Source organism: Malania oleifera, chromosome 2, assembly GCF_029873635.1.
Source record: "Malania oleifera isolate guangnan ecotype guangnan chromosome 2, ASM2987363v1, whole genome shotgun sequence".
NCBI classification, from domain to species: Eukaryota; Viridiplantae; Streptophyta; class Magnoliopsida; order Santalales; family Ximeniaceae; genus Malania; species Malania oleifera.
In genome coordinates, this window is record NC_080418.1 from 16,473,854 (window position 1) to 16,499,415 (window position 25,562).

At 31.9% G+C, this 25,562-nt stretch overlaps 2 protein-coding genes across 7 annotated transcripts; one reads left to right on the forward strand and one right to left on the reverse strand.

The window, feature by feature from the left end:
* Nucleotides 1-5,558: 5,558 nt before the first annotated feature.
* LOC131149570 (ras-related protein RABE1a) lies at nt 5,559-11,907 on the forward strand. 3 transcript variants are annotated; one of them, XM_058100126.1, is made up of 9 exons: nt 5,559-5,733; nt 5,980-6,093; nt 7,952-8,024; nt 8,114-8,214; nt 10,538-10,603; nt 11,013-11,110; nt 11,232-11,294; nt 11,381-11,473; nt 11,599-11,907. In XM_058100126.1, exons 2-9 carry the CDS (start codon nt 6,021-6,023, stop codon nt 11,680-11,682), a joined length of 651 nt encoding a protein of 216 aa, XP_057956109.1. In that variant the 5' UTR covers nt 5,559-5,733; nt 5,980-6,020; the 3' UTR covers nt 11,683-11,907. The 3 variants fall into 3 exon arrangements, with proteins under 3 accessions (XP_057956109.1, XP_057956110.1, XP_057956111.1); XM_058100127.1 differs by having other exon boundaries at nt 5,722-5,876; XM_058100128.1 differs by having other exon boundaries at nt 5,729-5,810.
* Nucleotides 11,908-20,483: 8,576 nt separating this feature from the next.
* LOC131149572 (uncharacterized) lies at nt 20,484-24,124 on the reverse strand. Of its 4 annotated transcripts, none has more exons than XM_058100132.1 (6): nt 23,809-24,124; nt 23,463-23,668; nt 21,511-22,584; nt 21,365-21,430; nt 21,044-21,242; nt 20,484-20,899 (listed from the first exon to the last, which is right to left on the reverse strand). In XM_058100132.1, the coding sequence occupies exons 2-6, from the start codon at nt 23,463-23,465 to the stop codon at nt 20,835-20,837; spliced, it is 1,407 nt and encodes a 468-aa protein (XP_057956115.1). In that variant the 5' UTR covers nt 23,466-23,668; nt 23,809-24,124; the 3' UTR covers nt 20,484-20,834. The 4 variants fall into 4 exon arrangements, with proteins under 4 accessions (XP_057956115.1, XP_057956116.1, XP_057956113.1 ...); XM_058100133.1 differs by having other exon boundaries at nt 21,511-22,575; nt 23,809-24,122; XM_058100130.1 differs by having other exon boundaries at nt 21,332-21,430; nt 21,511-22,575; nt 23,809-24,122.
* Nucleotides 24,125-25,562: the final 1,438 nt, after the last annotated feature.

Genomic DNA, 25,562 nt, shown 5'->3' on the forward strand with positions numbered 1-25,562 from the left:
TTGACCCTTTGATTTCTTAGTTCATATTTTTAAGGTTCTAATTTGATAGATCACAATTATTCAAAATCATAACCCTTTTAATACAAGATGTTAGGATTCAAATCCCTTATTATGCTTTTGATATGTCATGTAGGAATGAAATAAAACTATATTTATTACTCCATTTTTTTTTTTTAATAAAAATTTTTCCATGCAGCTCTCAGTGGCAGCTGCATATACAAGGCAGCAATGAGTGTTGGTAGGGGCACTCATGCATATAATAATGCATTTTTAATTTTTAATTTTTATTTTATATGATTAAATTTTTACGAGTATTCATTCACGATTATAAACTAGCATCAATTTAAGAGAAAAGTTGTGTTCGATATAACAAAAATAGAAATTTAATTAGGGTTCATGATAAAACAACTTAAGAGGTTCTAAAAAATTTTATGAAAATTTTGAAGAAATAATGAAAGAAATCTAAGAATTAGTTCCAAATAAGGAATTCAACCACAAAAATATGAAATTAATATGGCAAACATAACAATTTTTTTAGGGTTCGATTCATAATAAAATCACTCAAAATTATCAATATTTTATGAAACTTTTAGAAAATATTTTTAAAATATAAGAATCTAATTAGTTTGGTGATAAAAAAAATTAGGTCAAAATGAAAAAAAAGGTTCAAATAAGGAGTGTTTACTATTCATCTCAAACTTTTAGACTTATTTATTTGATTGGAGAAGGACCGGCTCGTTTGGGTCGGTGAAATAAAATAGCTACTCTAGATGAAATATAGTTTAAATTTTTCAAACAAAGGAATAGTTAATCGAGGGGTTTAGGAGTATGCACTTTTCAAATTGTATTGCCCAATCTCAACATACTTGTAAATAGGTTAAAAAAATTTAAGGCTTTGTTTGGAATTTAGATCGGAAAAGGAAAGCAAAATATGAGGAACCTATTTTTTCATGTTTGATTATCAAGAAAAAGTAAGAAAGAAAATAAAAAAATATATCAAATCAGTGAATTAAAAGGCTTAGATAAAATTTTAAAACTTAATACGAGTGCTTTTACTAAGGCCTTTTATCTAAGTTAATCATGTCATTTTTTTCCTTTAATTTTTTTTTTGACCTTTTTAATGCTTTCATAACTTTATTATAAAATATTATATGCTTATAATATCAAAATCAAAATTTCTTAATCACCTGTTCATCAACTGCTTTTCAACCACCACTTTTCATTTAAAAATATTTTGTACCCTCGGGATAATATGGTTGAGCAACTTCTATTCTTCAATGAGACATGAACAATGGAGCATGGTGTATGCTTGTCCAAATACTAGCCTGAGTCATTTGAAATTTTATAGTGACAATGAAAATGAAATTCTTTTGACACCTCTTGTTTAAATAATGTAATTCATCTGAAAAATTTTAAAAAAATGAACAAAATAATGTAGGAAAATTGTTTGTGGAAGCACAAATTTCAAGTTTTATATTTAAATTTGAATAGATTCAGATAAAATTTAATAATTTTTTGTTGTATTTTGTTTAAATTTAAGGTCCAAATTTTAATATCTCAAAACACAGGATATTTGATTTTCAAGAAAAATAAAACACAGAATTATAAATATCAACCCTTTCATTCTTTAAATTATATTTAGATAAATTTTATTTATCGATTTTTCAAAGAATTATAAAAAACCACTTGTTTTTTAGTTTTTAAATATTTGTATAGAAAATTTAGAAATTGATATTTTATTGTTTTTTAGATTTCTCATACAAATATTGAAAAACTAAAAAAAAGATGATATTTTTTTAATTTTTAAAAAATAAAAAATAGAAAATAAAATAATTTTATAACTAAACAAATTCAAAGATATTTTATTATTTTTTTTCTAGCACATAAAAAAATGTAAATGCAAAAAGCCATTAAACAAAAATTCATTAATGATGCCCTTTCCTTTTCTTTATTACTATCATCATAACAATAATACTTTATGTTTGGTTAAACAATAGGGTCAATATTATAAAATATGTGTCATTGTAAAAATTTTTATCAACCCATAACATTGAATTGATAAGAAATAAAATTTAAATTTCAAAATCGAAATGCACACCTATTCCTATCCTATCTCGTCTTAAATAGAATAACACAATATTTAGGACGAGTGATTTTTTTCATAACAACAACAACAATAATAAGTTTCAACTTTCACTAGGTGGGCTCGATTACATGAATCTCTTTTAGCCAATTCACCCGATTAAGAGTGTTTTCTTCTATTAGATTAAGGGTTATTAAATCTTTTCTCACTACCTTATTCCAAGTTATTTTACGCCTATTCCTACCACTTTTCATTCTAAAAATAATAACTAACTCACTTTTCTTCATAGACTTGCATTTCAAATGTCCTAACTATTTAAGTTGCCCCTCCCTTATCTTGTTTTCAATTGGTACTATGGCTAAATAATTGCGTATATGCTCATTTCTTACTTTATCTTTTAATGTTAAACCACTCACTTGCCTCAACATTTGCATCTCAACAACTTATATTTTTTGCACACGCTGTTTCTTAATTGCTCAACATTCCAAATCATAAAACATAGTTGGTCTTATACCCGTCTTATCAAACTTTCTTTTTAATTGTAAGGGTATTCTATGATCACATAACACACCTAATACACTCTTCTATTTTACTCAAGTTGTTTTAATCCTATGTATTACATCTTATTCAATTTTTTTTTCAACTTGCATAATAGATCTAAGATATTCAAATCTGTCAGTGCGATTAATCTTTTGATTATCAAATTTAATCTTTTATTTATTACTATTCCTTATATTTCGTAAATTTGTTTCTATACTCTATTTTATATGTGTTTTTTGAGTGCAAACTTTTAATTTAGGCCTTCATTTTTTTTCTTCTTTCCATTTGTTGTTTCCGTTTTGTGTTGTTTTTTAACTTTTCTTTTTAAAGCTATTTTAGGTATTTTAAAAAGCTTAGAGAAAATTTTAAAACGGAACCCGAGCGCTTTTACTTAAGTTTTTTTTTTTTTTTTGTTAATCATGTCATTTTTTCCCTTTAATTGTTTTTGACATTTTTAATGGTTTCATAACTTTATTTACCAAACACTTGATATTATATATATAAATAAAATATTATATGCTTATAATGTTCTATTTTTCTACTAGATTACCAAATAATATCACAATAAAAATTTCATAAGCACCTTACTTCAACTGCTGCGTACCAAGTGGCCCATGGCCCTATGCGTATTGGTTTATAGTTTTATTTAATAAAATTTTGTACCCAATTGGTTGAACAACTTCTATTTTTCATGTTGATTATTTTTGAGAGCATGAATTTTAAATTTTATATTTAAATTTAGATAAAATTTAATAAATTTTTTTTTTTTGGTAATTTAAGGTCAAAATTTCGATATTCCGAACATAGGATATTTGATTTCCAAGGAAAATAAAACAAAAAAAATATAAATATCAACCCTTTCATTCTTTACAATTTTAAATTATATTCAGATTAATTTTATTTGTACTGATATTATCAAGAAAAATAGAAAGTATAAGGGCTTGTTCACTTGGATAAAACTATACTCATTTTTATTTTATGTTTTTCAAAGAATTATAAAAAATCACATTGTTTTTCAGTTTTTAAATATTATTTGTATAGAAAATTTTGAAATCAATATTTTATTGTTTTTTATATTTTCTACACAAATACTGAAAAACTAAAAAATAGACGGCATTTTTAATTTTTAAAAATAAAAATAAAAGATAAAAATAATTTTTACAACTAAACAAACCCTAAGATATTTTATTTTTCTTTTCTAACATAAAATCATCATTACACACCACCACGAAATTGTCGAATGCAAGCGTTGTTATTACACACCACCACGAAAGAAAATGTCTTAAGAAGCTCCAAGTTGCGTCCAAAAATTTTCTTCAGCTAGTTAAAAAATATTAAAATTTTTTTATAGCAAATGCCCATTAAAAAAATACAATAATTCAATCTAATGTGATACTACAAGATGCTTTGCAAGTTTTTAGTTGAGTCAACAATAATGCAGCATCCTCATGCTGTCTAATAATAATAATGTATTTCATTGGGAATGAAATCCTCCGCAAGCTAAACTTGGCAACAATTGAGTTTGGTTGACCAAATTTGAGCTTTGATTCATACTTCCAATAATAAGATTCCAATCAATTTAATAATAATAATAGTCCAACTTTTAATTAAAATTTGGTACAAGAAATTCTTAGCTGGTTGTTGAATTTAATCGTCCAATCCTTAATAGTTCTATTTTATTTTGTTTTGCTTTACAAATTATTTGACCTAAATAGGATGGATAAGCGTGCTCTTTATGCCATTTGACTAAGTAAGAAGCCCTTTCCAAGTCAATTGAACGATAAATTCTCACACAATTGAGAAGGGAATAAAATTGACCATTATAAAAGTCAAGCACGTGATTAATTAATTTTATGATTAAAAAAAATCCTTAGCATTGTTCCAAGAAAGGAAGGTGAAATTAATTTTTGATTTTTTCTATAAATGCGCTTCACTTATTTCACATGAAGTGGAATTCACTAGAGTACCTTTTCTCCTCAATATTAATGTTGAAAAATATTTATAAAATAAAATTTATTTCCTTCTAGAAAATCACTTCCTTAGTTAATGGAAAAATATATATATATATATATATATATATTTTTTTCCACAAGATAGAAAACAACTCTTATGTTAAAAGCCTTGAATTCTAACCTCCTTTTTTTATTTTTTTTTAGCAAGTAAATCGGAGAGTTTTGAGCTTTAAGTTGAGATGAAATAGTTTTATTATCGGGTCATGATTTGATACTTGTTAGTACATTCCGAACCTAATGAATCTTTCAAAAACTAAAGAAATAGAATTTATGCCTTTTTATAAATGTTTTTCTTTTGTAAAAAAATAGGAAATTAAGTTTCAATATTTTATTCAAATAGTTAAAATTGATTACTGTTGTTATTTTTTTTTGGGTGTTTCCAATTATTGTGCATGTGATTGGAGGGCATGAGCACACCCTGTCATGGAAAGTTCAGAGATTAAAATTGAAGCAAAATAAGTTGGCCAATCTGTCACAGAACATGCCCTCTGCTTTAGTTTCCCAATTACACTTTTTTATTCTTCTTCTTTATATATATATATATATATATATATATATATATATATATGTATTTATTTATTTAATTATTTCCAGTGGAAGCCCAGGTCAGAGGTGAGAGTCACCTGTCCGTGCCAGGTGTCAAGTGGGGACTTTCCTACTCATAATTTTTTATCGTGGGCTTGTTACATAGGAAAACACCTCCGGGTGTGTTGTGCGGGTTTTGATTCTATGCGAACATCCCTGCTTTCCATGTTTCCACCTGACACTCAGATAGAACATTAATATGGGATGCCAGCGCATACATAAATACGCCACGTTTCAACATATCGCTGGGTGTACTGTACAGATCAGAGCCGTTGATTTCGCGCCACGCGGCAAAGTGGATGCCCCCAAATGTCGCGAAATTTGATTGCGCGGCACCTGATTGGCGCACCGCACCGTCTCTCTCTATCCCTCTGATCTGATGGGCACAGCGCAGGCGCTAGCGTGCGCAGGGGAGGGAACGGCGCACGCTACAAAGAGGGTAAAAGAGAAGGTGCGCGTCATCGAGGCACCATTGTAGGAGCTTTGTAGGCCGATCGAGTTGTCTCCTATTTGGTAAAACAAACTCTCTCTCTCTCTCTCTCTCTCTCTCTCTCTCTCTTCCATGGCTGATCACTTTTGAGTTTCGACACGTCTCTCTCTCTCTCTCTCTCTCTCTCTCTCTCTCTCTCACCATTTCTGATCTGGTGTTTACTTTTGTTAGTTTCTCTGTCTTCTGTCTCTCTCCTGTCTTTCTCTGGCTCGGGATTTCGGTATCTATGTAGTTTGATTTTGCTGTATTGTTTGTTCTTTTATGCGCAGAGGGATATTCGAGCTTTTAGGGTTTTCGAAACAGTGCTTCGATGGCCGCTCCACCTGCAAGGGCTCGAGCAGATTACGATTACCTCATAAAGCTTCTTTTGATCGGCGACAGCGGTACGTGATTCTTGCTGAATTCGTTTTCTGGCATTTTATTTTCTTTTTGATCTCCGTCGTTTTTAGGGGAAATGTGCGGACCATCTGCCGTGTAGATCGTGCTTCTGAATTGGAAAGTTTTCGAGTTTATTGGCATTGATCGGGTTGAATTAGGGATTTGAAAGATTTGATTTTGTTAGGATTCGGTTCGCATTGTGACGAGTGGTGTTTTTGTTGTGTGGATCTAGCTTGATTGAGGACTGTTGTTGCTTTGACCTGATTTTTGCGTACATTTGTCCGTGGAAGTTGCTATTTGGATTGTCAATTCGAAACTGTTGGAGATGTAGTTGTGTGCCGGTGATTCTTTGTTTTGTTGCACTTTGGTGATTTTGAGGTTTTTGATTGCTCAATAATGCTATAAATTTTTAGCACTTTTCCACTGGAAACCTCATCTGCACGTGGGTGTGTATTACTTTGGGAACTAATTTGAGTTCTACATCATTTGATTTTTGGGTCTGATTCATATGAAAGCGGGTGTTTATTTATTTATGTTGTCCTAACACTACCTCTCTCATTCATTCTGGCTGGGTGTCGACTCTCTGTTGGTTATGCTGGGTTTATGGTTTCTTTATTCTCAACAAGAATTAAATAATTAGCTCATTAATCTGTGTTATTTATTGTAAGTGGAAATCAGAAATGAGCAATATTTGGTTTTATATATATATATATATATATATATATATATATATTCTATACTAGCCTTTGGAAATATTGAACATTCTAGCAAAAAATATAAAGCATGCAAATGCTGGACATAGCTGTCCTTTGAGATTTTAGAAATGATTAAGATTACTAGGAACAAGTTCTGGGTGCATTTGTTATGCATTGGAATAAAATTTTACCCGCATATTTGTAGGTGACCCACATAGCCATACTATGGAAAATAGGAGCAGTTGCTGAAGTTAGTCTGTTTCCTATTGGTGGCAACTATCTATTTTGTGATAGATCTTTTTGAGTCCTATTATTTTTTTTTTCCCTTTCTGGGCATGAATGTAAAGTGGAATGGGTTATCACTTATCAGCTCTTCACTCTTGAAGTGGCAGCAAAGTAAGCATTTTTTTGGCAATATTTGTGCTTTGCTAATTTGTTAGTTTTTCCTTGCTAGTTTTTTAAGAAGAATTAGATAACCAGAAGGGCTCTTAAGAAGTTAAAATTTCTTTCTTTAAAGCTATGCGTGCCTTTTGGCTTGCTATTGATTTGGGCTAAAGACAAGTAGTGGCTTGGCAGTGCAATACTTTATTTTGTTTACATAGCTTCCTGCATCAATCAAAATGCAGGGACATAGTAACTTGTTTTTATTTAGATAACAGGGATTTTTTCTTGACTGGAGCTTTCTGTTTGTCTATTTTTGATTATTATTTCAAGTTGTTTTCTCTTCTTCATGTCTCAAATCAGTTCTATTTTTTTGATATATTTTTTTGGATGATTGTGAGTGATGCCTGGTTGGTTCTATGTACATCTATAGATGTGGTGGTGGATAATTTTTGGAAGGGAGCTCTTTAAAAAAGAAAATATTTTTTTGGTCGGAATGGAACTGAATGTGGGTTTATCTAACCCACAATGATTTGATACGGTGGTGACGACCAGCATTTTATAGCCGTTAATAATCAAACTGTAGTCATGGAAAAAATGTAAGCTCGAAACCATATTATAACTTATAAGTTCTTCAAGGTTTACATTAACAACTTTTTCTTGTATAACATACCTATTATCTGATAATCCTTTATGTGATTCAACACATTCATCTGAATTTCTTGAAATATATGCTCCCAGAATTGCATTGTGGATTTAAGATGTTGATTCCTATTTTGTGTTGCAGGTGTGGGTAAGAGTTGCCTTCTTTTGCGTTTCTCAGATGGTTCCTTCACCACTAGTTTTATCACTACTATTGGGTACATCCTCTAAATTTTACTTGACTTACTGCCCCTAGATTTTTATATCTGCAAATTGCTTCGTACCGAACAATAGTACACTTCTGCAGCATAGATTTTAAGATAAGAACAATTGAGCTTGATGGCAAACGGATCAAGCTCCAAATCTGGGATACTGCTGGCCAAGAGCGGTTCCGGACAATAACAACTGGTAATTTTTGTGGTTTTGTGTATTCTGTTATTTACATTTTAACAGCGGGCTGATTATGAGATTGTGAAAAGCTGTCTTCCCCATTTGTGTTGCCTAATTCACCGATGAATGATGAATGAAACATTAATGGCTTGGTGACTTTTAAATTCTAGATTCTTGTTACACCCTGGAAAATTTTAATGGTGGAATTTGCCATTGTGATGACCCTAATAATCTCAAGCCTTCTCCCAAGAGTCTTTTCCCGTTTTATTATTAAAAGGAAATAAAATATAAAATAATACTCTTATTGAGAAAAAAATTTTCAAATTGATGCTCACGTAATCTTGCAACTTGATGCTGCGAGATTTAAAAGCCCAGCCAATGAGAAGCTGACGCGTGGCACAGTTGCAGAGAAAATCTCGCAATATGAAACTGCGAGATTTAAAGTCTCAAACCAATAGGGTGGTGACACGTAGTATTAAGCAAATCTCGCAGGTTAGTCATGCGAGATTTACGGCTATAATTATAACTTTTCTTTTTTTTATAAATTTAAATTTAAATAATAAATATTTCTTTTTAATAAATTTAATCATAACTTTCCCTTATAAATATAATTTAGAGTTAAATTTAAATTTAAACTTAAATTTAAATTTTTAAATTTAAAATATATAATTTTAACAACTTTCCTTATAAAATTTCCCTTATAAATTTAACAATTAAACAATTAAACACATTGTTAATTTTTTAAAAACATAATTGAAAAAAATAAATTTCTCAATAAGTTATAAAAATGCCTAGTAATTATAATGCTTTAAAATATTTATTGAATGTAATATTTAAAATTAACAATGTGTTTTATTTAAATTTAATTATAATTTAAAATATAAAATTTAAGTTTATAAATTTTATAAACTTAAATTTAAAATATAACAATTGTTTAATTGTTAAAATATAACTTTCCCTTATAAATTTAAAATTTAATTAAATTTAAATTTTTTAAAGTTATAATTTAAATTTAATTATAACTTTCCCTTTTTACAAATTAAATTTAAATTTAAATAATAAATTTAAAATTGTCTTGCAAAATGTTTAATTGTTAATTTTAAATATTACATCCAATAAACATTCTGCAGCATTATAATTATTAGGCATTTTTATAACTTATTGAGAAATTTATTTTTTCCAATTATATTTTTAGAAAATTTTGAAATAATACAAATTATTTTGTCATACTTATATAATTAGTTGGCCCAAAGCATCAAAGTAGTCAATTCGAAATTTTTGTTCCGTCTCTAATCTACTTATTTAACTTTAATCATTATATTAATCATATATATATATATATTTTTTATTTACTAAATTAATGTCATTTTAAAATATTATTTTATTAAGGATAAATTTTGTTATTTCACATGCACTTAATAGTTAACTAACAAAATATTCATTCCGTCAATAAAATTAAATTATAAGAAATTTTTTAGTATTTTTTTGAAAATTCAGGGGTTAGAATCATATTTTGAAATTTTTTTTTGGATTTTATCCAAATTTTTATGACAAAATATTTATTTATAATCAATAATTTCTTTTATGTAAGGATTTTTAAAAAATTATATATTTTAAATTTAAAAATTTAAATTTAACTTTAAATTATATTTATAAGGGAAAGTTATGATTAAATTTATTAAAAGGGAATGTTTATTATTTAAATTTAAATTTGTAAAAAAGGAAAGTTATAATTTATAAAGGAATGTTTATTATTGCCGTAAATCTTGTAAGACTAACTTGCAAGATTTGCTCAGTGCCATGTGTCACCGCCCTATTGGTCTGAGACTTTAAATCTCGCAGTTTCATACTGCGAGATTTTTTCTGCAACCGTGCCACGCGTCAGCTTCTGATTGGTTGAGTTTTTAAATCTCGCAGCATCAAGCTGCGAGATTACGTGAGCATCAGTTTGGGAAATTTTTTCCCAATAAGAGTATTATTTTATATTTTATTTCTTTTTAATAACAAAACGGGAAAAAACTCCTTCTCCCAACCCTCTAAAAAATGGTAAATAAAAATTAGAGAATATTGAAGTATGCTGACAAAATTTTTAAAACTATTCCATAAAATTATCTTGCTTAAAATATTTCTAAATTTGGTCTGTTAAGATGTCCTTGCCTGGATATTTTTTGCATGATTTTGTGGTATGTATTCTGGGAGGACAGCTTCTATATTTCTGTAATTGTGTCTTGAAGAGTATTTCATCTTTGTTTCATGCTCCTTTAGTTGTCTTTCTTATTATTTGTGTTTCATATAGGATATTGGCATGTAATTTACCTTTCCTTTTTTAATTTCATTTCAGCTTACTATCGTGGGGCAATGGGTATTTTGCTGGTATACGATGTTACAGACGAATCATCTTTCAACAGTAATTTTCCTTCACTGCCACTTTCTATATTTGATATCTGTTTGCTATTTATTTTCTTTACATTGTTCTTCATCTCTATATCTCTCGTGGAATTGGGATTTCAGCCTTCTCGAAGGGATTCTCCATCCACCTCCTTGCTTCTGTGGACCTCTGCATTTTTTTTTTTTTGTTGCATAATTTAAGGTTGTTTGTTAGTCTCCATGGGGTAAGAGTCGGTTGCTAGGGAACTTTCTTTGAGAAAAAGTTACAGGAAGCCTAAAGGATTTAGACATTTTTTTTTACTGGGTTAAGATGGCCTTAGCTTACAATGCTGTTTGACCAACCCACATTGATATCTTTGTACTTTATTCTTAATGGACCTGTTGGCTCCTCAATCTATCTAATTGATCCTTCCTTTAATTACTTTCAGACATTAGGAATTGGATCCGCAACATTGAACAGCATGCTTCTGACAATGTAAACAAGATATTGGTAGGGAACAAGGCTGACATGGATGAAAGCAAGAGGGTATGTTGTGTGCACTTATTTTTCTGGAACAATGTATTTTTTGTTATCATATTGGTTAGATTTTCTTCCAGATGATGATGAATTTGTTCATCTAATAACTTATCTCAAAAACCCTTTTTAGGCCGTGCCTACCTCCAAGGGCCAAGCACTTGCTGATGAGTACGGCATTAAATTCTTTGAGACAGTAAGTAAAACACGGTGAATATGGAAATTTCATTCCTATTTTTTTTTTTTTGGAAAAATTGTTAACCTGAAAGAAGTTTACTGCAGAGTGCAAAGACGAATCTAAATGTGGAGCAAGTTTTCTTTTCAATAGCAAGGGATATCAAGCAACGGCTAGCAGACACCGACTCTAGGGCTGAGGTATATTAGTTAACTTGCCTCCGAGTGTAATTGAAGAAAAGACAAACACAAACACGTTCATTTTTTACAAGTTTTCAATCATTGAAAAGAAATTCTTATGATTTTTTTTTTCTTTTTTGCTTCAGCCTACAACTATCAGAATTAATCAACAGGACCAGGGAGCTGGGGGTAGTCAAGCTGCCCAAAAATCAGCATGCTGCGGTTCTTAAAGAGGGATTAAGGATACTTACTGGAGTGAGGGCATGTACTGGAGGTGACATTTGGTCGGTTGAGGGAAAAAAAGGGGGGGGGGGGGGTGTCGGGTGAAGGAAAAACTAATTGTGATGACAGTATGATGAGTGCTTGTAATTTTTCTTACGTTCCATTCTTTGCAAGCTTGTTTTAGTGTGTGAAAGGTAGTTTTCTATTATTTGAGAAATTTATTTTGTGCCTAACATATTTTCCTACTTTCCCATTTATCACGAATTATATTGCTTGGAGACCTCTTTTTGTGGAGGGACACGCCAGTAGAAGCAGTCATCTGTCTCTCCAAAGAATGTTTTTTAAAGTAAATTTTTATTTTGTAATATTTTTCTGTTAATCTGTTTGTTCCATTCTCGTGCAACACCCGAGCCAAACAACAGGCAAAGTCGAACCTCCTATTGCAAACTGCGTGTTGCTACGGTTCAGTCCCAGTGACAATCATCTAGTTGCATGCAGGCCCTAACATTAATAAAAAGAAGATAATAAATGCTTGAATACGAAAAAGATTAAGTGGGAAATCTCATCTTTTAATTTCATTCCTTTAATAAAGCCTCATTATTGAAGTAAGCTTTGTTCCTTGGAAAGAACTAAAACAAGGGTGAAAAGTACAGAAGCAGTTACCATACTCAGCTTTTTTGTTACAATGGAAAACAGAAGCATGTCCTGTGCCGCCCCTCCCCCACCCCACTTCACCCCAATTACCCAAATGAATGGTTACCATATCAGATGATTTATCATTGACTCTATGTTCTGAGAGACATTAGATTTGTATTGAAATTTGTCTATGCTGTCCCAATAAGGTTTAGAATCTTATTTTGATATAACAAATTAAGGATACTTAATATTTGGTTAAGTGAAGTTTTAGTACTAAAATATTTTGATAAAGGTTCAAGATCTCAAGTGTTTGAAGAGTTTATTAAAAGTTTGGACTTAAAGATAGAAGATTTGATGAAGCTAAAGTCTATTGAAGAAAGAAGTCAAGATAGACAAAGAATGGAAGCAAAATGCATGAAAACTTAGTACTTAGAAAGTATTAGCTTATAAGAAGTCTCATGTAAGTAATTCACGAATTTCAATACAAATGTTTGAAGCTCTTAGGGCCTATATTTTTACTTAGAGACCTATTTTTGAAAATCATGGAAAATATTTTTTAAAAGTCTCATTTAAGTTTTCCAAGATCAAAGGTTGAAGTGTTGAAATCAAAATTTTTGAAAATTCATAAAAGTTGTAAGTTCAGGTGACTAATGTAGTTTGATCAGATGATTGATTTTCTATGCTAACAAAGTTAAGCAAACAGAACTGAGACAGGCGACTGATCACTTAGGCTCAGGCGATTGAGTCAACACTGTGTTTCAAAAATTCGCTGAACTGTAAAGGCCCAAGCGATGACCCTCAGGTCACAGTCGACCGACCTTCGTATTTTAAAATTTAAATAGCGAGAGAAAGTTTTCAAAATTGATTTCTTGAACTCCAAACTTGGAGAAAACTTGGGAAACATTGCAAGTAACTTGGGGAACACGAATGAATGTTTTATTACTCTATAAATACATGTTATTTTCACAAATCAAAATTACCACATTAATGCAAAAGGATAGTGGATATGTCACCTTTGGAGATAATGCTAAAGGAAAAATAATCGGCATTAGAAAATTCGATAAAGAACCCTCCTTAACTATTGATGATGTTCTATTGGTAGATGAGTTGAAACATAATCTGCTTAGCATTAGTCAATTAAGTGATAAAGGATTTGATGTAATCTTTAAACAAGACAAGTGTGTAGTTGAAAACTGAGAAAAACATGATATCTTATTCATTTGATAATGAGTATTGCATAAATTTTGAAAAATTGATCTCTCAGGAAGTCACATGCTTAACAACCATGAATGAAACTAGTTGGCTGTGACATAGAAGACTAGGATACGCTAGTATGAATTTATTATCTAAATTAGCTAAAAAGAGCTTAGTTAAAGGTCTACCTAGCACTAAGTTTATAAAGGACAAAATTTGTGATGCTTGCCAACTTGGAAAGTAAACTAAAACAAGTTTTAAAAATAAGAAACACATTTCCATTAGTAGACCCTTGGAACTTATCCACTTAAATTTATTTAGTCCTACTAGAATACAAAGTTTAGGAGGAAAGCATTATGCTTTCATCATTGTTGATGACTACTCCAGGTTTACTTGGGTACTCTTCTTAGCGTCCAAAGATGAAGCTTGTAAAATGCTAATAAACTTGTGTAAGAAACTCCAAAACGAAAAGGGGTACGAAGTTCTAAATATCAGAAGTGATCAAGGAAGAGAATTCAAGAATAAAGAAGTTTAAAAATTCTGTGATGAATTTGGAGTATCTCATAATTTTCCAACACCTCGTACTTCTTAACAAAATGGAGTTGTTGAAAAGAAGAATAGGTCGCTTCAATAAATGACTAGGACTATGTTAAATGAACATAATTTACCTAAGTACTTTTAGGCTGAAACGGTAAATACCGCATGTTATGTGATGAATAGAGTCTCTCTCAGATCAAGCCTTGAGAAGACCCCCTATGAACTTTGGAAAGGAAGAAAACCAAACATATCTTATTTCCACGAATTTGGATGTAAGTGTTTCGTATTAAATGATAAATAGGACTTAGGAAAATTTGATGCGAAATCAGATGAAAGAATTTTCTTAGGTTATGCCTTGAATAGTAAAGCCTTTAGAGTCTCTAACAAAAGGACCCTCACAATCATATAATCAATTCATGTAACTTTTGATGAAGTAAATCCATTTTCTAAACCATCTGATATTGAAGAAGCTGAAATAAGACAAAGTCTAGAAGACTTAAAAATTCAAGAAGTAAAATATGAGAATAAGGAATCAAGCTCAACTTCAGATGATTGACCTATAGATCAATTTGAACTACCTAAAGAATGGAAGTTTGTAAGAAATCACCCAAAGGACCAAATCAGTGGTGAACCCTCACGAGGAGTATCTACTAGATCCTCTTTGAAGAATATGCGTGTTTATTACACATTCCTATCTCAGGAGGAACCCAAGAACATAGATGAAACATTAAGTGATGACTCTTGGATAGTAGCTATGCAAGAAGAACAAAATCAGTTTGAAAGAAATAAAGTTTGGAAACTAGTCCTAGACCTATAGATCATTCAGTAATTGGAACCAAATGGGTATTTAGGAACAAAAAGGATAAAATTGGAATTGTAGTAGGTAACAAGGCTAGACTTGTAACTTAATGATATAATCAAGAAGAATGAATAGACTACGATGAGACATTTGCTCCTATAGCTAGAATGGAAGCCATAAGAATGTTATTAGTTTATGCACCTAAAAAAGAATTTAAACTTTATCAAATGGATTTGAAAAGTGCATTCTTAAATGGATTCATAAATAAAGAAGTCTATGTAACACAACCTCCAGGATTTGAGGATGTTCATTACCCAAATTATGTATTTAGATTAACAAAAGCATTATATGGACTAAAACAAGCTCCAAGAGTTTGGTATGAGCATTTGAGTGGATTTCTATTGGAAAATGGCTTTTCTAGAAGAAAAGTGGACAACACTTTGTTTATTCAATCTAAAAATGAAGATATGCTTATTATTCAAATATATGTGGATGATATCATATTTGGTGTTACAAACGAAGAACTATGCAAAGACTTTGCAAAGTGTATGTAGGACGAGTTTGGGATGAGCATGATGAGGGAGTCGACTTATTTTCTTGGACTTCAAATTAAGCAAACTACAAATAGAGCTTTCATAAATCAGTCAAAATACATAAGAGATTTGCTTAAAAAATTAGATATGGAAGGTGGAAAACCTTTAGGAACTCCTATGAGTACGTTTATAAATCTTGATAAATATGAAAAAGGAAAACTGGTAGATATGAAATACTACCGAGGTATAATAGGAAGTTTGCTTTACTTGACAGCCAGTTGACCGGACATTATGTGCAGTGTATGTATGTGCGCCCGGTTTCAAGCAGCCCCTAAGGAATCTCACCATATAGTCGTCAAAAGAATCTTAAGGTATCTGATCGGTACTATTGAATTAGGTCTATGATATCCTAAAGACAAAGGCTTTGAGATGATTAGCTATTCAGATGCTGACTATGCTAGATGTAAGATTGATCGAAAAAGCACAAGTGGTACTTGCCACTTCCTAGGTAGATCTCTTGTGTCTTGGTTATCCAAGAAACAAAATTCAGGAACTCTATCTACTGCGGAAGTTGAGTACGTGGCAGCATGTAGCTGTTGTGCACAAACTCTCTATATAAAGCAACAATTAAAGGATTTTAATTTGGAGTATTCAACTATACCTATAAAATGTGAGAATACAAGTGCCATCAACATCTCTGAAAATCCCATATCTCATTCAAGAACCAAGCATATTGATATTAGGCATCATTTCTTGAGAGATCATGTGCAAAAAGAAGATATTACACTTGAATTTGTGAATACAAGTGATTAATGGGCTGATATCTTCACAAAACCTCTTCTCGAGGATAGATTCATTTTGATAAGATGTGAATTAGGATTATTACATAGTAGAGAAGTAGTCTAAAGAAGGAAAAATTGAATGAGTGTGAAGTCAGCAAGTGGCGTCAGGCGACTGACAATCAATTCACAGTCGACTGAGCACTCTATGACTTGCTAAAATTCTTAGGTCCAGTAAGGTTAGGTGACTAACACTCTCAAGCACAGTCGATTGAATCGCTACTTTTTGGTAAAAATTCAAATAATCAAAATTGTCAGGCGATTGACTCCTTAATTTCAGTTGACTGACTGACGGCGGTTTATATACTTAACTGTGCGAAGCCCTAATTTTTCAAAACCTCAGTCCACTGACCCTATTTGACCTCTCCTCTAAACTCTTTCCTCCTTCATCTACCAACCTTCCCTTACTCAAAATCCTCTGATTAATCTCTAAAATACATCCTTCTATTTCATTCCCACCAGATTTTCAAGGATTTCATTGATTCTTCTTTCTCGGAATCATCATGCCTAGAGCGAAAACTACTGCAAACATAGGCTCTACTTCTGGGAAGGATGACAGTAACAACATAGAGCAATGACTTGTGACTCCACACGTGAAGAAACTATACAGAGACCATCTTCGATCAACAGAACTTATTTTTGGTAAGGTCTTAGATATGACTTTCTTTGAAGAAGACTTTCCCGCCATTTTACCCATGTTCAGAACTTTAGGTTGGAAAAAGTTTATTACTTATCAAGCAAAAGGACTATATCCAAACTTGGTTAAAATTTTTTATGCAAATATTGTTAAAGGAGACATGGTAACTTTTATTAAAGTTATGGGGAAATCAATTGCTCTCACTCCATAGTTAACAACAATTTTAAATATCAATCAAGGTGAGTTTGAGTGTCCATCTTTTGGACAATCTTGGATTATGGCACAAGATTTCTCCCTTGAAGAATTTTTACCACTAGTCATGTCTGAGGAACCTGTCTATTTTGGTCATCCTCCATTATACAAACAACTTAACCTTTATGCACAAATCCTACAGAAGCTCATTACGTACAACATTTTGCCTCGAGTAGGATCACATGACTACGTTTCTTATTTAGATTGTTTTGTCATGTGGTGCTTACTCAAAGGGAAAAAACTTGACTTACCAAACTTGATTCTCAAATGGATGATCTCTAGAGAAGAAGCTTGTAGAGTAATTCTTCCATATGGTGGCATTCTGAATCTTGTTTTTGCACATCTTTGCGGAGCCACTCCTTCCACCATTTTCATAAAGAGAACCCATTATGACATTTTTTCTGCTAGAACACTTAAGCAAATGGGTGATGAGAAACATTATCAAGGATGGTTTCCTAAATTTAATCGAAGATGACAACAAGCTCAGGAACACCAACCACCTGTTAAGCAACTAGCTCAGCAACCTGGTGATGCACCTTCATGGTTTCTTGCCTATCATAAGCAATTCACTGATTTTCATGGAGAAATGAGATCTGGTTTAAATTCGCTTTAGGCGAATTATGCATCTCTTCAGGATAATTTTACCTCTCTTGATCAAAGACTTGGCCGAATTGAACTACATATGGCCGGTTCATCTTCTTCACGTGAAAAAGCTCCAATGGAGATAAATTCTGGTGATGCTGACCAAGAAGAAGAAGAAGAAGATGAAGATGATAATGGAGTTGATGCTTAGATGATTTACTTAGCTTAAACAAACTTTGGACAATATATGCATTAGATACAATTTTTTTTTTTTTAACTCTTTTGATTTATTCTCATTTTTTATTTTTTGGATTTCTTGCTTATTTTATTCTGCATGATGAATAGTAATTATTTGTTTTGTGCTTATACTGGGCCCATACATTCGACTTTGTATGTGTTTATTGATAGCATTCTCTTTTTGATTGATGTCAAAAGGGGGAGATATTTTGGACAAAATTGAGCATGATTATGATAATTGACATTGCTGATATTATATTGATGAGCATGAAAATTGAAATTGATGAAATATGAATTGAGAAATTAGCATGACATTGATGATTTTGAAATATGAGCTTGAATTGAATTTGATGAGCTAAAACTGAGTTTGATGACTGAGTTTGATGAAATCTGAAGATATAAATAATTTTTTAATTTACAAATTTTGTTAAGATTACGCTTATTGTAAGGGGAAATCTTATTAAGGCTTACTCATTTTTTCTTCTTATTTTTTTATCATAAAAAATGGGGAGATTATTGGCCGAACAAGACTGAAAATCTTATTTTGATGATAACAAATTAAGAGCACTTAATATATTTGGTTAAGTGAAGTTTCAGGGTTAAAATGTTTTGATAAAGGATCAAAATCTCAAGTGTTTGAAGAGTTTATTAAAAGCTTGGACTTAAAGATGGAAGATCTGATGAAGCTAAAGTCTATTGAAGAAAGAAGTCAAGATAGACACAAAGAATGGAAGCAAAATGTATGAAGACTTGGTGCTTAGAAAGTGTTAGCTTATAAGAAGTCTCATATAAGTACTTCACGATTTTAATACAAATGTTTGAAGCTCTTAGGACCTATATTTTGATTTAGAAACCTATTTTTAAAAACCATGGAAAATATTTTTTAAAAGTCTCATTTAAGTTTTTCAAGATCAAAGGTTAAAGTTTTGAAATCAAAGTTTTTGAAAATTCATAAAAGTTGTAAGCTTAGGCGACTAATGTAGTTTGATCAGGTGACTAACCTTTTTACATTGACAAAGTTAAGCAAACAGAACCGAGACAAGTGACCGATCACTTAGGCTCAAGCGACCGACCCTCAGGTCACAGTTGACCGACCTTCATATTTTAAAATTTAAAAAATGAGAGAAAATTTTCAAAATTGATTTCTTGAACTCCAAACTTGGAGAAAACTTGGGAAACATTGCAAGCAACTTAGGGAACACGAATGAATGCTTCATTACTCTATAAATACATGTTATTTTCACAAATTAAATACAACAATCACAACAATCAAACATATATATCTTGAGAATTCAAAATTCCCTACTGAAATATTTTCTCAAGTTCTTGCTGCACTTGTGCTGATTTAACTCACGGTTTCTAATCGTTTCTACTGAGATTTTCAAATCAAATTAGAACCATGGTGATATATATTTGAGCTTCATTCATTTATATTGTTTATTGTTGAATTATCTTGTATTTAAATTGTACAAATCTGCTTTAACTGAGAGTTTTTCTTGTACAAACCAAAGTTGTTCTTATTTCTTGTTTTCTTGACGATTTAGGGGGATATTCTTGTTAGAGAGATATCTCCACTTCATAAGGAGAGAGGTTGTAACTTTGCCTAATAAAAAAGTTGAAAAGGAAAATCTTTATAGCAGTTGCTTGGAGTAAGGATGTAGGCTGCTGACCGAACCTTGTAAAAATCTAGTCTATAGCTCTTTCTCCCTACTCTCTTTAATTTACTACAAGTATATAATCTACGTGTATGATTATTAAATACTTATTGCACATTGGAAGCTTTTGAAATACTAAGTATGATTCATATTTGAAATCAACACATTATCTTATTGATTGTTGGTTGGTTTAAATTAAGAAGTAATATTGAATATTGATTTTAAATATCACAAACTAAAGTTGATTTTTGTTAAATTAATCAAAGGGAAGTTTAAGGCTTTACAAAATCAAATCTTTGAATTGTAACTATTCATTGTGTAAGAAAAATTTGATTTTGAATAATTGAAATTCTGAGATTTTAATCAAGCTGGTCTTTAACATTATAAAAGACCGAACTTGGATTGATTGTTGACTAAACTTCAAAGGATTGTTGATCAATATTATTTTGTTTGTGTGATTGCTAAATATTTATTTGTTAGGTTAATACTTAACTAAGAAATTTATAGAACAAAGTTATAAAAAAATTATAAAAACTCAATTCACCCCCCCTCTTGGGAGTATTCCTAAATTCATAATTGGCATCAGAGCGCCAGGTTATAGTAAATCTTAATCTAAAAGTTACATAAAGATTCCTATGGCACACCTAGGTGTATCTCCCTTTGCCAAGGGTCAGTCCTCTTCTAGATCATCTATCTTCTGCGGTGTTAATTACACCTTCTGGAAATAGCGAATGAGAATCTATTTGCAAACCATAAATTAGAAAGCTTGAAAAGTAGTCACACATGGTGACATCATCCCCATTAAAACCCATTTCACCCCCCTGTATTCCTAAATTATCAGTCTAAATCCACCAAAAATTCAAATCCAAGGTCTAAAATATATGTTCCAAATGTAGCATGAGGAGGAATTCAACTCAACACCTCTTTCACCATAGACCTTCATCTCAAAAGCAATAAAGTGAAGTTCAATACATACATTGGGTATGCCAAGAGTTGTCACTCTTTTAAATTGTTATTTTTCCAACAATAGTCTTCATCTAACCAACCTAAAAAAACTTCAAAATTTTACATCATCAACTAGTTGTGCATCAAAAAGAAAAACAAGGAAAAAGAAAAAAAGAAGAGCAAGTTTCCCACTGGGAAATATCATTATATACCCAGTACATTATTTATCAAAATAAATATATGCTTCTATGCACATAGAGGAGACTACTCTACATTACATCTTTGATTAATACTCATTTTTACCGTACTCAAGTTCATAGGTTCATTTCATCCTTCCCATAGATACGCTGAAGCTCACGTGTAGCTGCTAGGAATGATTCTGAAGACGAGGAGGAAAAAAGCAGGTGAGTTGGAAAACTACTTGAGAACTGTAAATAAAGCCTCCAATTGCCAGAAGACACGGAGACTTCATGACTGTCTAAAACCAAAAGAGGCAACAATTCAAACAAATAATTGCCATTACCTTTCCAAATGCGGAAGGATTTCTGGTTGATTGGTGCACCAAATACAGTTTGAATTGCATCAAATAACTTGCTCTCAGGGGTGCTCCTTAATTCTTGGACAATCTGATAGATTGTCTTCCCATTCTCAAAGTATATATGATTGTTTGGGTGTTTTGTTTTGCAACCAGCATGACGCTCAAACTCATAAGCATTCAGCACCTTAAAACAAAAGTGCATTTGATTCATGAGTAAGATCTACGGACATGACTTCAAAACATTCAATTCATCAATAAGATCCACAAAGTAACCTTTAACAAAGTTGAAACCGGTGTGTGACACACCTTGGATAAATTACATGATTGACACCCACAGAGATAGCCTGAACCTTTAATAATACCACGGAGCTCCTTGTTACATGCAGGGAAATTACCATGTCATTGAAAGAGAAAATGTCAATTAGAAATGAATCTAAAAAACCAATATGTACCTGTCGTGACAAGGAGACATACTTCACAGGAACACCATCAAGCATGCCGGTTGATATCAAGCTTCTGACATTTGATGGAAAGCTGTTTGGAGCTTCTTTCTTGGGCATTTTAAATTCAGATTTATTCTTGGAAATAGATTCTGGTCTTGATTTAGCAGCCAGAGTAGCACTCATAACTGCATTGGCGTCAGATGCATTGAGCTCTTTGTTGCTGGCTGTTTCCAATATTTGAACTGAAGATTGATTATATAAGAGGTCACAGCTGCCTCCTGGCCCAGGCAAAGGGATACTGGTTTCAATATGAAAACCATCATATGGTATTATATTGCTATCCTCTTTGTAAGTGTTAGCCACTGATAAAGTATTGTGACATCCTTTATCAAAGGACGGGCTTATTGTCCTGATCTGGGCATCATCCCTGCTGCAGTTATGACCCATTAATGCCACAGAGTCATCCTCACTGCTGTAGGCCTGTCCAATTGATATAAAACTGCTCTCATTCACCCTGTTATGGGCTTGACCTGAGGATGTGCCACTGGAAATTTCCCTGTTATAAACATGTTCCTTTGGTGAATACACATCGTTCTCAGAGTCCTTCACCTGATTAACTTTAATTTTTCTAATTCCTCCATAACTGAGAGATGTTTCAGAATTACCTACAGCATGAGATATGGATAAACCAACAGATGAGTCATTTACAAATGGCTCATCAATCCCTTTTCTTCCAATATTTAAGCTATCTGTTCCAACAGGGGAAACATTCCTTTCGGAGAAATAGACAGACCTGGTTGTATCAGATCCAAGCAACCGATCCATGAATTGGTTAGGGACTGGCTGAAAACCAGAAACATGCTCCCAGGAAGGAACACTTGCATTTGGCATTCCTGAAGTTAGATTAGTGTTTAAGGCTTGCACAGCTTGCTTCTTGTTGGGAAACAGCTCTGATTCAGTAGCATCAATGAACCATTGGTGAGAACGCTTTGGTTCAATTTTCGAAGGGTTATCAAATGCTGCATCTCCATCATTCAAATTTTCAACGCCCTTTGCAACCCAAAAGCCCTTGTTCTGGAAAGACTGCCAAGCAATCATTCAGCATTGGAATACTCCCAGCAGAAGATTGTAAGATTTTAACTATTATTATTTCTTTTGTGGTTGGTGGGTGGCCGGTGGAAAATGGGGGAGACTAATAGAAGTCAGTTCATCCCGCAAAAAGTTTCTTTTCACAGGTTAACAAAATGACAGTAAGCATTCGGAGAACAAGGAACACAACCTCTGTGTCTCCATAATCTAATCATTAAAATATAAAAACCTGATCTTTAAAGACAGAAGGGCAATAAAAAATAATCAAAATGAACCGAAACTGCCAAAGAATGGTTATAAAATAACAAAATAGCATTGGGAGGGAGGAGAATGAAAGCCATCTCATTAAACCCAATGTGTGTGTGTGTCTATATAACAGCTCATAAATCCTAAATTCTAACCATTGTTGACTTATAACGCAAGTTGCTCGCCCAAAAACATTGACAATTGTTATAATGCCATTTGACATTCCTGAAGCCACTGTTTAGAATAATGTTATTGAGTCGTTAAACAAGCATGAGCTGATCACTTTACAGTCCCACTGAGCACATAGTTCCTCAAGTTGAAGGTGCCTAAGCAATTGGTGAATCTTTTTCATTTTAGTATCTGCCATACGATCCTAATTATAATCACTGCTTTTCAGAATAACTGCAATCTTCAAAGAATCGAAGTAAAAAAAAGTAACAACATGTCAATGAACAACGACAATACTGAATCTGGAACTGAAACTTGGTCGTACTAATAAACATTAATAAACAAACACAAAAAAGGAAATTTATAAACCCTCTTCCCCCCCCCCCCCCCGCCCCCCCAAAAAAAAATGTAGGCACAAACCACCATTGGAATGCTTCGAATGAGGATCAAGAAAATACCATTTTGCTATGGCGAATCCACTTTTGCTTCCTATTCTCCCAAGCTCAAGAAAGACTCTTTCCTGTATTCCTCCTATGTCTGAACGAAACTAGTACGCAGCAATTCGGACAGTCCTTCACGAAGTAACGTTCTTTAATGTGCTTGGAACCAAATCACGCATATGAGATCAAATACTCACATTGCCTCAAATTCTCTTAAAATATATCTGCAAAACCAAACCACAATCACACAAATCAAACCTGAATTGTTCAATACGAGCTCGCTGCAGACGAAATTCAACTTCGCTGCAGTAATGCCCTAATCCTTAAATATGGGAATTTCACAGGTGGTCTCGAGGATCCCTACCGATGGAAGACCATCAGAGACTGGATCAAACCGTTGATCGTCCAAAAGAAGTCGATGAACTTCCCGGCGAAGCTACATCGGCGACGAGCAGCCGGCGATTACGCTGAGAAGTGGATAAGGGTGCGAGAGACGCGATGTTGTGTCTGAGGAGCACTCGATCTTTTCTCACGAGGAGAAATTTAAAAAATATTATAGGCTATACCTGCACGATCCGGAAGCTCGATTACACTCAGCGTGTCCGTACACGTATCCAACTCTCAAACGATCAGGGCCGTTCGTTTGCTGAGCCAGCGACTCCGCGTCCTTCATTTCATGTTTCATTTTTTTTTTTTTGTTTCATTATATAGAATCTTGAAACGAGTGGTCGTAAAGGCTTGCACGTGGCCAAGAAGACTGTCCAGGATTTTTATGACTGCCAGTAAGATATCGACACGCTTTAGCTGTGCGTTGAACGTGGACCGTCGGTTCTCACAGTCAAGTGAATAGACAGTCAACGGCAAGCCCTTACCTAGGGGTGACGAAACGGGCGGGCGGGCTGAGTCTGAACGGGTCGCCAATTATAAACGGGTCAATATTAAATGGATGACATACATGTTCATCCTAACACGAGTTACTGTTTAAAAAAAATAAAAAAAGTAATTATTTAAAAATTTTAAAACAAAGAATTAAATTATCAATCCTATCTCACATCTCCCAGCCTTTAGTTCTCAGCTCTCAACTCTGGAGTTTTTTTTTTCAATTTATCCTTTTAAAAAAAAAAATATTAAGTAATACATTTCTCGAAAAAATAATTCTCGAAATAATCTTGACGTAATCTCGCTATTTAGAGTAGTGAGATTTAAGCAAATCTTGTTACTTCAAGTAGCGAGATTTAAGTAAATCTTACTGCTTCAAATAGTGAGATTTGCCACGTGTCATTTCGGGAATTATTTTTTCAAAAAAGATATTATTTAATATATATTTTAAAAAAATAATAAATCAGGAAATAAATTCTTCTGCTTAATAAATAGGGAAATAAATTCTTTTAATATATTTTTTTTGAAAAAATGATAAATTAGGAAATAAATCTTATGCGTAATAAATAGGGAAATAAATTCATTTAATATATTTTTTTGAAAAAATGATAAATTGGGAAATAAATCTTCTGAGTAATAAATCGGGAAATAAATTTTTTCTAGAAATTTTTATATGCTATAATATTATTATATATAATAAAAAAATTAATAATGATATCATAATATTAATATTATTTTTAAATTTATGTAATATATATTATATATAAATTATCATATTATAATAAATATTATGTTTTCAAGAATTAGGAGTTGATTCTAGAGTAAGAGGTAGGAATCAAAATATAGACAAAAGGGAAAATCTCATTTTGCATGCCGAATTGGAATGAGATTTCCAATAAGCAAACATTGGGAACGAGAATCAATTATTTCAATTTCAATTCCTATAGTCCCAATTATCAAACACCACCCTAATTTAGTTGTGGACAATATTTTTATTTTTTATTTTTTAAAAATTTAAAAAATTTTAATTGATTTTCTAGTTTTTAAGATTCATATTAAATAGTTAGAAAATAAATATTTTGTTTAAAAAGTCAAAATAATTTTTTTTTGTAATTTTTAGATTTTTAAATAATTATTAAAGTAATTTTTTTTAAAAAAATTAAATTATATAAGTTAATATTTTTGATCACTAATTTTGGATTTGAATTCACAAATCAAAATTTAATATATGAGTGCATG

Bases quoted from the DNA above. Each gene is read 5' to 3' on its own strand.
- LOC131149570 (XM_058100126.1), top strand. From the start codon at position 6,021: ATGGCCGCTCCACCTGCAAGGGCTCGAGCAGATTACGATTACCTCATA. The intron at 10,604-11,012 runs GTAATTTTCCTT...AATTACTTTCAG, and splicing joins AGACGAATCATCTTTCAACA to ACATTAGGAATTGGATCCGC. The intron at 11,295-11,380 runs GTAAGTAAAACA...AGTTTACTGCAG, and splicing joins GCATTAAATTCTTTGAGACA to AGTGCAAAGACGAATCTAAA.
- LOC131149572 (XM_058100129.1), bottom strand. The intron at 21,243-21,331 runs GTTACTTTGTGG...TTTTGTTTTAAG, and splicing joins CGGTTTCAACTTTGTTAAAG to GTGCTGAATGCTTATGAGTT. The intron at 20,900-21,043 runs GTAATGGCAATT...CCTCGTCTTCAG, and splicing joins ATCCTTCCGCATTTGGAAAG to AATCATTCCTAGCAGCTACA.